We start from the raw sequence: 13,613 nt of genomic DNA, 5'->3' as shown, positions 1-13,613 counted from the left end.
TTGTGCAAACTTCATATAGCTAAAACTGTAAACTCTAATAATTTTTACAAGTATGGTAGAACCATCACTTCTACCACAAAAGACTGCTTTGTAAGTAATATTCCTGATTTATCTCAATTCCTCAGCATATCCAATAGCTCAGAACAACTTGATGATATCAAGTCAAGTCAAGTCAAGTCAAGTCATCTTTATTTATATAGCGCTTTAAACAAAAAAGATTGCATCAAAGCAACTGAACAACATTAATTAGGAAAACAGTGTGTCAATAATGCAAAAACTGATGTAACAGAAACTATGGACTCTGTCTTTTCTAGCATTTTAGATACGGCTGCTCCTTTACGCTTAAGGAAGATTAAGGAAAACAGTCTGTCACTGTAGTATAATGAGCACACTCTATAGGTATATTGTATTGCTTAGCGGGAAAGTACCCTATCCTACAGAAAAGCATTAAAAACTGCTAAATCTGATTACTTTTAGTCTCTTTTAGAAGAAAACAAACATAATCCCAGGTATTTATTCAATACAGTGGCTAGATTAAAGAAACATAAAGTATCAACAGGTGTTGAAATTTCCCAACAGCACAGCAGAAATGACTTTTTGAACTACTTTATTTTCAAGATCGATACTATTAGAGATAAAATTGTAACCATGCATCCGTCAGCTACAGTATCACATCAGATAGTGCACTATAGATCCCCTGAGGAACAATTCCACTCATTCTCTACTATAGGAGAGGAAGAATTGTATAAACTTGTAAAATCATTTAAACCAACAACATGTATGTTAGACCCTATTCCATCTAAGCTCCTAAAATAGGTGCTTCCAGAAGTCATAGATCCTCTTCTGGCTATTATAAATTCGTCATTGTCATTAGGATATGTCCCCAAAACCTTCAAACTGGCTGTTATTAAGCCTCTCATTTAAAAACCACAACTTGACCCCAAAGAACTAGTTAATTACAGAGCGAACTCGAATCTCCCTTTTCTATCCAAGATATTAGCAAAGCTAGTATCCTCACAATTATATTCCTTCTTAGACAAAATTGGTATCTGTGAGGATTTCCAGTCAGGATTTAGACCATATCATAGTACTGAGACTGCTCTCATTAGAGTTACAAATGCTCTTATCATCTAAACGTGGTTCTATCTCTCTATTAGTGCTACTGGATCTTAGCGCTGAGTTTGACACTATTGACCACAACATTCTTTTGAGTAGACTAGAAAACTTTGTTGGCATTAATGGAAGTGCATTAGCATGGTTCAAACCATACTTATCTGACCGCCATCAATTCATAGCAGTGAATGAAGAGGTATCATATCGATCAAAAGTGCAGTATGGAGTACCTCAAGGCTCAGTACTAGGGCTGTTACTTTTCACGCTTTACATGTTACCACTGGGAAATATCATCAGGAAAATAGGTGATAGCTTTCACTGTTATGCTGATGACACTCAGCTCTATATTTCTTTGTGGCCAGGTGAAACATACCAATCTGAAAAACTAACGCAATGCATAGTCGATATAAAAACCTGGATGATGAGTAATTTCTTACTGCTAAATTCTGAAAAAAACAGAGGTGTTAATTATCGGACTTAAAACCTCCACATGTATTAACCTAGAACACTGTCTAAGACTCAATGGCTGCTCTGTCAATTCTTCGTCATCAGTTAGGAACCTAGGTGTGCTATTTGATAGCAATCTTTCCTTTGAAAGCCACGTTTCTAGCATTTGTAAAACCGCTTTTTTCCATCATAAAATTATATCTTAATTGCAACCTATGCTCTCAATGTCAAATTCAGAAATGTTACTTCATTGGTTCATGACATCAAGGTTATATCACACAAAAACCTCATAAAGAGTCCATTCTGCATGCTTAATAAACAAACTCCAGCTGGTTCAAAATGCAGCACCTACAGTTCTTACTAGAACCAGGAAGTATGACCATATTATAGTCCATATAGTCCTCCACTTCCGCTGCGTTCTCAAAACTCTGGCAATTTGATAATACCTAGAATATCAAAATCAACTGCGGGCGGCAGATCATTTTCCCATTTAGTGCCCAAACTCTTGAATAACCTACCTAACATTGTTCAGGAGGCAGACACACTCTGTCAGTTTAAATCTAGATTAAAGAACCATCTCTTTAACCTGTCTTACACATAACACAATAACACATTTCTAATATTAAAATCTGTTAAAGAAATTTGAGGCTGCATTAATTAGGACAACCAGAACTGGGAACACTTCCCATAACACCCGATGTACTTGCTACATCGTTAGAAGAATGGCATCTACGCTAATATTTGTCTGTTTCTTTCTTATTCAGAGGTCACCAAAGCCACCAGATCCAGTCTGTATCCAGATCAGATGGTCACTGAGGTCACCCGGATCCAGTACGTTTCCACCTGAGATGGTGGATCAGCACCTAGAGATGACCTTGACAGCCCTGAATGTCAGCAGAGACCAGGACAACTAGATGACCCACAGAAACAGATCCCCAGTGAAGACCTAGTCTCCTAGATGCCCACCAGCACAAGACCACAGGAATCAGATGAGTCCTCTGCACAATGTGACTTTGCTGCATCCTGGAATTGAACTGCTGGTTTCATCTGGCCAAAGAAGAACTGCCCCTCCGACTGAGCCTGGTTTCTCCCAAGGTTTTTTCTCCATTCTGTCACCGATGGAGTTTTGGTTTCTTGCCGCTGTCGCCTCTGGCTTGCTTAGTTGGGGACACTTAATATGTAGCGATATCGTCAACTAGATTGCACAGATACTATTTAAACTGAACTGAGCTGGATGATGGCATCACTAAATTTAATAATGAACTGCCTTTAACTGAAAATTGAGTGTTTACTATTGTAATTTTGCATCATTGACACACTATTTCCCTAATTAATGCTGTACAGTTGCTTTAACACAATCTGTATTGTTAAAAGCACTATATAAATAAAGGTGACTTAACTTGACACATCAGTGTCTATTGGGTGCTTTTGCAAAACATAATTGTAAGAAACTTTTCCAAGATGATGATGACGATAGTTATTACTATTTATTTTAAGTTATGATTACAAATTACTTTATTTGAATGTGTTTGAATGTATTTTCATTTGCCGGGATGATATAATTGACGTTGTTACGTGATGACGTAAAAGAATTGGTGAACCGTTTTTTTTTTTTTTAACCGGTTCATTGAAATGAACTGTCCGAAAGAACCGGTTCGCAGAAAAGAACCAGACTACCCATCACTAATTGATATGTCGATTAAGCCGACAGAAATCCTGCCGCGCCTCAGAGCGCCAATCACACTGTTTGCCATTATGTTATATTTTTGTCACAATTCATTGTTAATGTACATAAAGGCTTCACCATAGGCTGTAAAATTCTGTATTGTGCATTTTTCAGTGAAACGTTTATTTTTCTGTGGCTCTAATTAAGTCTGTATGTTTAGAGAGCTATAATATAGATCACGCTTTTTCTTTCCGTTTTGCTCCCAACTTCAAACTCATCTATCCCATCTATGTCTATATTGATCATTCTTGAAGTGAACTTTTGCCCGTTTGATGATTAAATAAACAGTTTTGGACCGCCGCTTGCACTGAACGTGATGCATCCGGTGTGTGTGATACCTGTGAGTTCTCCTAGATGCAGCACTGCCCAGTGTGTAACTAACATATTTTGTTATTTTGATTAGATAATCATCACGTGTTCAGGAATAGATCAATTAAAGTGTGAGAGTATACATACAATATCTGTTAACATTAGATAATGAACTAACTTTAATGATCAATATATAATTAATATTTAATATTAATATTTTTATTCATGTACAAAGTATGGTTCAGCACACTTTTTTTAATATAGTAAATAATTTTTTGTTCAGTATCCATTTTAAAAACTCGGTTAATTAATTAATTGGCCAGTGTGGTCCAACCTAAACTTGTTCACTACATGCCTTCATGTAGATCTGTGGCCAAGACTTTGGCATCCGTGAGAGTGATGTGTTGGTTTCTTAGGTCGTCATCAATTTGGCTACGTTGTAGAGGGTGTCGGTGGCTTCTGTAATTGGCTAGGATGGCACTGTCGTCGGTGATTGGTCACGTAGCCATCGATGCCATACCCGACTCCCTGCTTGTTTTCGAAGACCTCTCTAATGAGCACATTGATAAATGTATTGAACACCTTGTCGAATGCCGGTAGGGACAGAAAACTCCTCAGACACCTCGCTGCAAATGCAAATGCAACAGAATGCAGCTCATAGAGCCATCATAGAGGTTCTGGAGGAGGCAGATGACTTTGGACAGGATGTGTTTGGTCTCCAGCAGTTTCTAGAGTGACAGCCAGTGCACGCTATCGAATGCCGATTTGAAATCAGTGAAGATGAGGAACAAACTCTTGGCACAATAGATTCTCTCCTCAGCTGGCAGATAAAAATGATCTGATCACAAGAGCCTCGGAGAGGATGGAATCTGGCTTGCTCCTCACAACTTGTCTGCTCCCGATGTTACTGTAGACGTGATTGGATGACTTTCATGAAGACTTTAGCAATGATAGACAGTAGACTAATGCCGCGGTAGATCTTACATTCATGACTGTTGCCTTTCTTGAAGATGGGTACAATTGCAGATTTCTTCCAGGTTTATAGGATTAGTTAACATCGCCAGATTAGATTCATGAGTATGTGGAGACGGCCTTGTGGAACTTTTCCACCGGCCTTGATTGTTTCAACCTCCATGTGGCCCAAGCCAGGTGCCTTTCCATTCTTCAATGAGTGTACGATGGCTTGCACTTCATCTGTCAACAGGCCCCACACGTGGTGGCTTTGCGGCCAGTCTGTGCAGTGGGTCATGGTTGAGGAGCTGCTGAAAATGCTCCCGCCACCGCTGCAGGTGCTTGTCCGCCAATCTGACAAAGGAGCCATCTTGATGTTGTCATTGGTCAACCTGGACCATCCACTCAGTCTCTTGAGAGTCTGATAGAGAACCGGTATTCCTGCCTCGATGCTGCATCTTTGAGATTGGTTGCCATGTTGTTCCAATAGGCTTCTTGTTCAGCTTTCATCCAGCATCTGACTTCTCCATTTTGTTCCCAATAGCACTCAAAGTTGACATGTTTCATTTGTATCAATATCCTAAAGCTAAAACTGAAATAAAAATAAAGCTAAACAGAAAAAAAAACCTAATGAAAATTACAAAAGCGTGAAATGACAAAAAATGTCTCAAAGTTACCCATGTAACCATGGTTTCTTGAGGGAACGAGACGCTGTGTAGAACGCTATGGGGAACGCCCTCAGCGTGAGCCAATGGAAGGGCGAGACGTCACAGGCGGTGTGACATAAGCGACCAGGAAGCTATAAAAGCACGTGCTGCGCAACTGGCATCAGCTTCGAGGAGAGAAGCAAGCACTGGCAGGGGTGCTGGGACTATGGCTTCGAGACGCAGCGTCTCGTTCCCTCGAGGAACCATGGTTACTTGCGTAACCTTGAGACATTCCTCTTCAGGAACTCGAGCTGCATTGAACGTTATGGGGAACGAGGTGCCCACGCCGCCAGACTTCCAAGTCCCTGCCTAGTGTATATTCGAAGAGCACAGATAAGGCGAGAGAACAAAAGAGCCCACAGTGGCTCGCATATCAAGGTCATAGAATCTCACAAAGGTGGAGGGCGTAGACCACCCTGCAGTGTTGCAGATGACCTGCATGGATACACCTGCTAAGAAGGCCTTAGAGGCCGCCATACCCCGTGTGGAGTGAGCCTTGACTCCCATCGGCAAGGGGAGGTCAGAGGACTCATAGATCAGGTTGATAGCCTTGACTATCCAACGACTAAGGGTCTGCTTAGTTGCAGAAAGACCCTTCTTGGGGGGACCATAGCATACAAATAGTTGGACCGTCTTTCTCCATGGGGCAGCTCTGTGGATGTACGTGTCCAGCGCTCGAACTGGACATATACAATTAAGATTCTTATGGTCGGGCTCCTGGAAGGGAAAAGGACAGAAGGCCTGCAGTAATATCGGTCTTGGCGTGACAGAGGGAACTTTTGGAACATAACCCGCTCAAGGGTATAGAAATACTTTGGCCATGCCGGGCGCAAAGTCAAGATGAGTAGGGGTCACTGAGAGGGCCTGAAGATCTCCAACTCTCTTTAGAGAAGTAATAGCCAACAGGAAGGCAGTCTTTGTAGTCAGATACCGATCTGATATCTCCTCAGTTGGCTTGAATGGAGCTTTACAGAGAGCCTTTAACACCACAACCAAGTCCCAGGGGGGAACACGGGACCATCCTGGAGGCCTCAGCCTCAGCACACCGCGGAGGAAATGTGTCACTAGGGGGTGTATACCCACTGACTGGCCACTGAGGGGGACATGGTAGGCAGCAATGGGCGCCACGTAAACTTTTAAGGTGGAGTGGGTCAACCCTGCAGAGAACCTGGCTTGTAGAAACTCCAGAACTGTACCAACTGGGCAGTTAGCTGGGCCAAGCTGGCGGTCTCTGCACCATGAGATGAATAGCTTCCATCTTATGGAGTACAGTTTCCTCGTTGAGGGAGCTCTGGATTGGAGGATGGTCTCAACAACCTCAGTTGAGAGACCGGATGCTATGAGCTGTGCCCCCTCAGGGGCCACGCCCACAGTTTCACCCACACCCACAGTGAATTGTTGTATCCTGCACCTGTGAGAGTAGATCTCTCCTGACTGGAATCTCCCATTGAGAGCCGTCAAGGAGCGAGATCAGATCTGAGAACCATACTCGGCCTGGCCAGAATGGGGCTACTAATAAAAGCAGAACCCCATCCCGGCATACTTTCGCCAGAACTCGTGGGAGCAGAGCGATCAGGGGAAAAGCATACAGACGAAGCCTCTGCCAAGCCTGTACCATAGCGTCCAGTCCCAGGGGAGCTGGATGAACTAGAGAGAACCAGAGGGGACATTGCAATGTCTCTTGAGTCGCAAAGAGTTCCACCTGAGCCTGGAATTGCCACGTGACCTTGATAGTTCGAAGTGGATTCCCCCTCAGGGGAAAATCCCTTGGTCTTGAGCCACTACTGTAGGGGTCTCATGTACAGCAGGCCAAAAGGTATCACGTTGGACACAGCTACCATTAGACCCAGTAATCTCTGAAACTGCTTTACAGTGAGTGACTGGCCTTCTCTGACTCTCTTGACTGACGTGAGAATCAGAATCAGAAAGAGCTTTATTGCCAAGTATGCTTTCGCATACAAGGAATTTTTTTAGTGACATAAGCTTCCAGTACACAGAGACAACAACACACAGTCAAAAAAAATAAAAATAAAATAAATAAATAAAAATAAAATAAAAAGACCTTTGCAAATAAATAAGTGTATAAACAATTGTGCTATAAATGATAATGGAATAGGATTGAGTTAGATGCTGGGATGTACTAGGATGGAGGGGTAACAAATAAATATAAGGATATTGCACATTTATATTGCATAAGTGGGGAACATTTAACTGTTCATGAGGTAGATTGCCTGGGGGAAGAAACTGTTCTTGTGCCTGACTGTCCTGGTATTTGCGGCTCTGAAGAGCCGGCCAGATGGCAAAAGTTCAAAGATGGGGTAACTTGGATGTGAGGGATCCAGAGTGATTTTCTGAGCCCTTTTTCTCACTCTGGATGTATACAGTTCTTGAAGGGTGGGCAGGGGAGTACCAATAATCATTTCAGCAGTCCAAACTGTTCTCTGTAGTCTTCTGATGTCTGATTTTTTAGCTGAACCAAACCAGACAGTTATTGAAGTGCACAGTACAGACTCAGTGACGGCTGAGTAGAACTGTTTCTGCAGCTCCTGTGGCAGGTTAAACTTCCTCAGCTGGCGAAGGAAGTACTACCTTTGTTGGGCCTTTTTCACAATGGAGTCAATGTGATTGTCCCACTTCAGGTCCTGAGAGATGGTGGTTCCCAGGAATCTGAATGACTCCACTGCAGCCACAGTGCTGTTCATGATGGTGAGTGGGGGGAGTGCAGGGGGGTTTCTTCTGAAGTCCACGATCATCTCCACTGTTTTGCGTGTGTTCAGCTCCAGGTTGTTAAGACTGCACCAGACAGCCAGCTGCTCAACCTCTTGTCTGTAAGCAGACTCGTCACCGTCCTGAATGAGGCCGATGACATCTGCAAACTTCAGGAGCTTGACAGAAGGGTCTTTAGAGGTGCAGTCGTTGGTGTAGAGGGAGAAGAGCAGTGGGGAGAGAACACATCCCTGAGGGGCACCAGTGTTGGTGGAGTGGCTGTTTGACATGACTTTCCCCAGTCTCACTAGCTGTCAGAAAGCTGGTGATCCACTGACAGATAGAACTAGGAACAGAGAGCTGGGTCAGTTTGGTCTGGAGGGCTGCTGGGATGATGGTGTTGAAAGCTGAACTAAAGTCCACAAACAGGATCCCCAAATAAGTCCCTGTTTTGTCCAGATGTTGCAATCCCATGTTGATTGCATCATCCACAGACCTGTTTGCTTGGTAAGCAAACTGCAGTGGGTCCAGTAAGGGTCCAGTGATGTCCTTCAGATAAGCCAGAATCAGTTTTTCAAATGACTTCATGACGACAGATGCTAGAGCCACAGGTCTGTAGTCGTTAAGTCCTGTAATCTTGGGTTTCTTTGGAACGGGGATGATGGTGGAGCGTTTGAAGCAGGAAGGCACTTCACACAACTCCAGAGATCGACTTGATACAAGCAGGGGACAGACGTGCCTGCATCGTGGTTGAATCCCACACCACACCTAGATAAGTGGTCCTCTGTAATGGAGAAAGAACACTTTTCTTGGCATTCAGTCTCAAACCCAGCTCCCCCATGTGGGCAAGAATGACATCGCGATGTCGAACCGCCATCTGCTCCGATTAAGCTAAAATCAACCAATCGTCGATATAGTTTAGTATCCGGATGCCCTGCAGTCGCAGTGGAACCAGGACAGCATCCACACACTTTGTAAATATTGTGGGGTGAGAGTGCAAGGCCGAATGGAAGTACTGATATTGGTATGCCCTGCCCCCGAAAGCAAACCTCAGAAACTTCCTGTGTTGGGGAAGGATGGACACATGGAAGTATACATCTTTGAGATCTATTGTGACAAACCAGTCCTCGGACCTGATCTGAGACACAACCTGTTTGATAGTGAGCATCTTGAACTTCAGTCACATGACTGAGCAGTTTAGCTGATGCAGATCTATGATCGGATATCGTCGGACTTGATCTCCTCTCCCTCGTCTAGCTCTTTTAGCAGGTCGGCTTGGTACGCCTGTAACACAGCCATTGTGTGCAGACACGCACCAGCCTGACCTGCTGCCGGATACCCTTTGCCCACCAAAGCTGAAGTTTTTCTGAGCGGCTTGGAGGGCAGCACCGGAGCCTTCAGAGACGACACAGCCCCGGGGGACAGATAGCTCGCAAGCGTCTGTTCCTCCCGTGACATCGCTCTGTTGTCACACTCTCCCAGCCCTGCCACATTGCCATAGTAGTCTGATGCGGGGATGAAGAGGTGGGCTGAAAATGGCCGATTCCACGATCTGGCGATCTCATCATGCAGATTGGGAAAGAAGGGCAGGCTCCGGCGTGGAGGTGGTTGCCTCGCCCGCAGAAAGCGTTCATCAAGCTTGCTTTTCTGCGGTTCAGAACATTTTTCGATGTTTTTTTTCTGCGGGCCAATCGCGGAGCAGGCTTCTGATCCCAGGGATTGGGTGCCAGATCTGGCAGATGAGAGATCCGTCTCCATTCCTTCTGACAAATCTACCTGCGAACCCCATGAGTGCAGCTGCCGCTCTACCTCGGCAGAAGTGGGGCCAGACCCGCGGGGAATGCTGGCGAAGGCTCCTTCCCCCTTCGAGAGCCGACTCAGCGTGCTTCGCCCCCCAAGCAGAGCACGCACAGAGAGCCGACTCAGCGTGCTTTGTCCCCAAGCAGACCACGCACAGACTGTGTGTATCCCCGCTCGTAATGTAGCGTGGGCACGGAGGAACACATAGCATGAAAAATGATCTGCTATCACCCACATGTTTTGTCTTAGCTTTGCTCTTAGACATTGTGATCTTATAAGGACAAACAACACCAAATAAGACTCACAAGACAGACTGATAACATATGCACACACAGAGCGCTTGCTGAAAACAACAAAGCTGAGGCCAGCTGCGCGGCACATGATTTTATAGCTTCCTGGTCGCTTACGTCACCCCGCCCGTGATGTCACACCCTTCCATTGGACAGATTGCACATGATATTCAGAGTCGCTCGCGCTGAAGGCGTTTCCCATAGCGTTCAACGCAGCTCCAGTTCCTAAAGAGGAACTCAAAATATTAATATTAATAAAAACTCTAAAATAAAAACTATAAAATAGTATATAAATTATACTAAAATAACATACTGTAAACAGACTGCTACATTTCGCCAGCAGAAATCAGCAATAATGACAAAACCTGAAAACTGAGTATACATTATTACTGAAGCATGTAGAATGAGATGAAGAAATAACAATGAAAAGAAGAAATAACAATGAAAAGAAGCAAAACAAGTAGTGATTAATAAGCAAAATCATCATGCATCTATGCTGATATGTCAGAATAAAGCCCAGGACCAAGTAAAAAATTCAGCCTATGTGTCAAAGATAAAAAGCTACTTGGTGTTGCATTGATATATACTATAGTTTTGCTTGTGATTCACCATATATATGCTGATCTGAATCATCCATTTATGTCATATGTGCTTGATATGTGTTGATTTAAACTTTTGAACATCTAATACTTGCTCTATGCATTGGAAAATTGCTGTATATTTCGAACTGTAAATAACAACTTTGTTCCTGTTTAAAATTACTTTACTTTCTCTCACACTTTCAGGTGAGGAAGCACCAGAACACACAGCCATTATTGCAGGTGTGGTGGCAGCTCTGGTTTTACTGGTGTTCTTGACCCTGTTGGCTGTCTACTACATAAACACACATCCAACTGTTGCTCCTCCTTTCTACCTCATGCAGGTAAGTACAAATCTATCTATCTATCTATCTATCTATCTATCTATCTATCTATCTATCTATCTATCTATCTATCCATCCAGGGCTCAATGCTAAGGATTTTTTTCTGCTTGGCCAGTTGGGCCAGTGGTTTAAATTTTTACTTGCCCTGCCAACTTTTTCATTGGCCCTGCCGCCAAAAAAAAAAAAAAAAAAAAAAAAAAAATTAAAAAAAAAGAATTTCACTTGGTGTTGCACCTTGATTTTTCTTAGCCATTTGAAATGAGAAGCAACCATCGTTTCCTTGGTTACCTCTGTAAACACAACAGCACTGCACTTATAAACACTACTTTAATATATGGAGGCAAGATGAAAAGAAAATACCATCTAACCTTTTCTAAAGATAGTCAGATCGCCTCTTTGCATTCATCTTCAGCGTCACTGGCCTCTGTTAACGGCCGTATACAGATTAAATATAACATAATATTTCCACACAAATTACGTTTTGGAAAATGATTGCAGTGCAGTTTGTGTGCAAGCACAGAACAAAGATAGTCCGAAATGAAACAAAAACATGGCTGATCAACCGGTGCATCTGTACTCCACTGTATAAATTAATTATAGAGTAATCATTGCTAAAGCTACTAAGTTACTCGCCAAGACGGGTATTTTGACATACTGTTGTATGTATTTGTCCATTAAATTGAAAGAAAGGTGCGGAAAGAAACTCAATTCGGTGCTCGGGCGTCAAAGACACAGCTGTCTGTGAGCGCGCTGTTCACACAGAACACAGCGCACGAGTACTGAATGGAGTTGTCTTTATCGCCTTGCTGGAATGCTTTCAAATTGTTTGAATTTTTAAATTAGCAAGGCTAAAAAAAGCACATGCAAATGATAAACTTCCATGACGAGGCAGCAGTGGCCCGATCGGGCCAGTGACAAATCCGTTAACTGTCCAGAATATCTTTTATGCTTGTCCCAGGCCATCAGGCAGTCCTTATTGTCAAGTCCTTCTATCTATCTATCTATCTATCTATCTATCTATCTATACAATTTAAACTCTTTAAAAATAATTGTAAGCTGTTGTGGTGTCTCTTATTCATAGCGTCGCACCAATAACTACTGGCCCTCCATGAAGTTTCGGAATCAAGGATGCCATTCCAGCTATGCTGAGGTTGATCTTGGGGGTTATGAAAAAGAGGGGTTCATTGAGGCGGAGCAGTGCTGAGCAGGCAGGATTTTGTGGGATGGATTAAAGAATTTTTTTTTTTTTTTCTTGAATGATTTTAGGATCATGGACAAACACACAATGAGAGGCTGTCACTGATGAAAAAGATCATTTGAAAGTTTTTTTGAGCTTTTTTCTGTCTCTGATTCTCCACAGTTGGCAGTCCACCTTACAAAACCTTTTATGCTGTTGTTTATAGTAAAGGAAGTTTTAAGTTTTAAGAGGTACTAATTGTAACAAAGACCAGCACATCTGCTAACTACACTCTATAATAATGGGTATGTGTTAGCCAAAATAATTGCAAGTTAATGTACAGTGCAAGGTATCTTTATAGAGTTTTTTTTTTTTTTAAGATATTTTGTGAAGAGTTGTGTTCAGTGGATAAAAGTTGCATAATACTCAGTTAGCCACATGGACGTGACAGCACATTCATTTAAATAGCGTACACTTTTTTATTTTATTATGATTATTTTTTTATTTAATTTTTTTGGCCTGTTAAGTTTTACCCTGTCATTTTGTCATAAAACATAAAATCAGTATGCACATAAAATATTAATGAAATGCACAAATAAATGCAACAAATAAATTTTAAAAGTAAAAGTTTGTTTCATTTTGCTTTTTGGAGAATTTAACATTTTTATTTCCAAAGCTGTTTGTGGAGATGAAAAGTAAAATGTGTTTTCCTGCTGAACAGATGTCAGACATTAGAAATTCTTGTAATCAAATGCAAAGCAAACGTTAGCTGATTTCCATTGTGTTAAATGCCATTGCAGTATTGCATTTGCAACATACAGTATGCTTATTGTAAAACAAAACAAAAAATTTAAAATAAATTAAAAAAGATGTTTGGGAAAAAAATTTTGTTGTTGTTTTTTTTTTTTTTTAACTAGCTCATCTGTTCAGAAATGTAGTTGGGCCTGCATCATTAAAGGGTTAGTTCAGCCAAAAATGAAAATGAAGCATCGAAAATACATTTTGCTCCAAAAATAACAAAAATTACGACTTTATTCAGGATTGTCTTCTATTCCGGGTCTGTTGTGAACGTGACTGCTGTGACTGTTGACGTACGATGCTGCTGACGTGTTTTCTGGTGCGCCCAATAACAAAGATAACACGTCAGCAGCGTCGTACGTCAGCGGCGTCACTGCAGTGTTGTGAACGTGCTCACAACAGACCCAGAAGAGAAGAAAATGATGAATAAAGTCGTAATTTTTGTTATTTTTGGAGCAAAATATATTTTCGATGCTTCAATAAATTCTAACGGACCCTTTGATGTCACATGGACTACTTTGATAATGTTTTTATTACCTTTCTGGATGTGGACAGTATACCGTACATACATTTTCAATGGAAGGTCAAAAAGCTCTCGGACTAAATCTAAAATATCTTAAACTGTGTTCCGAAGATGAACGGAGGTCTTACGGGTTTGGAACGACAT

General features: G+C 42.1%; 1 protein-coding gene across 3 annotated transcripts in view; it reads left to right on the top strand.

Moving 5' to 3' along the window:
• plxdc1 (plexin domain containing 1) overlaps nt 1-13,024 on the top strand; it is a 225,821-nt gene extending 212,797 nt beyond the window's left edge. For all 3 annotated transcript variants that reach the window (XM_042755525.1, XM_042755524.1, XM_042755523.1), the window contains 2 exons: nt 10,835-10,971; nt 12,053-13,024. In XM_042755525.1, coding sequence (XP_042611459.1) covers nt 10,835-10,971; nt 12,053-12,175 — 260 coding nt within the window. In that variant the 3' untranslated portion in view covers nt 12,176-13,024. The remainder of the gene's footprint in view (nt 1-10,834; nt 10,972-12,052) is intronic.
• Nucleotides 13,025-13,613: the final 589 nt, after the last annotated feature.

The sequence above is a fragment of the Cyprinus carpio genome, unplaced genomic scaffold (assembly GCF_018340385.1).
Source record: "Cyprinus carpio isolate SPL01 unplaced genomic scaffold, ASM1834038v1 S000006717, whole genome shotgun sequence".
In the NCBI taxonomy this organism is placed as follows: domain Eukaryota; kingdom Metazoa; phylum Chordata; class Actinopteri; order Cypriniformes; family Cyprinidae; genus Cyprinus; species Cyprinus carpio.
This window is presented reverse-complemented; position numbering and strand designations above follow the sequence as displayed.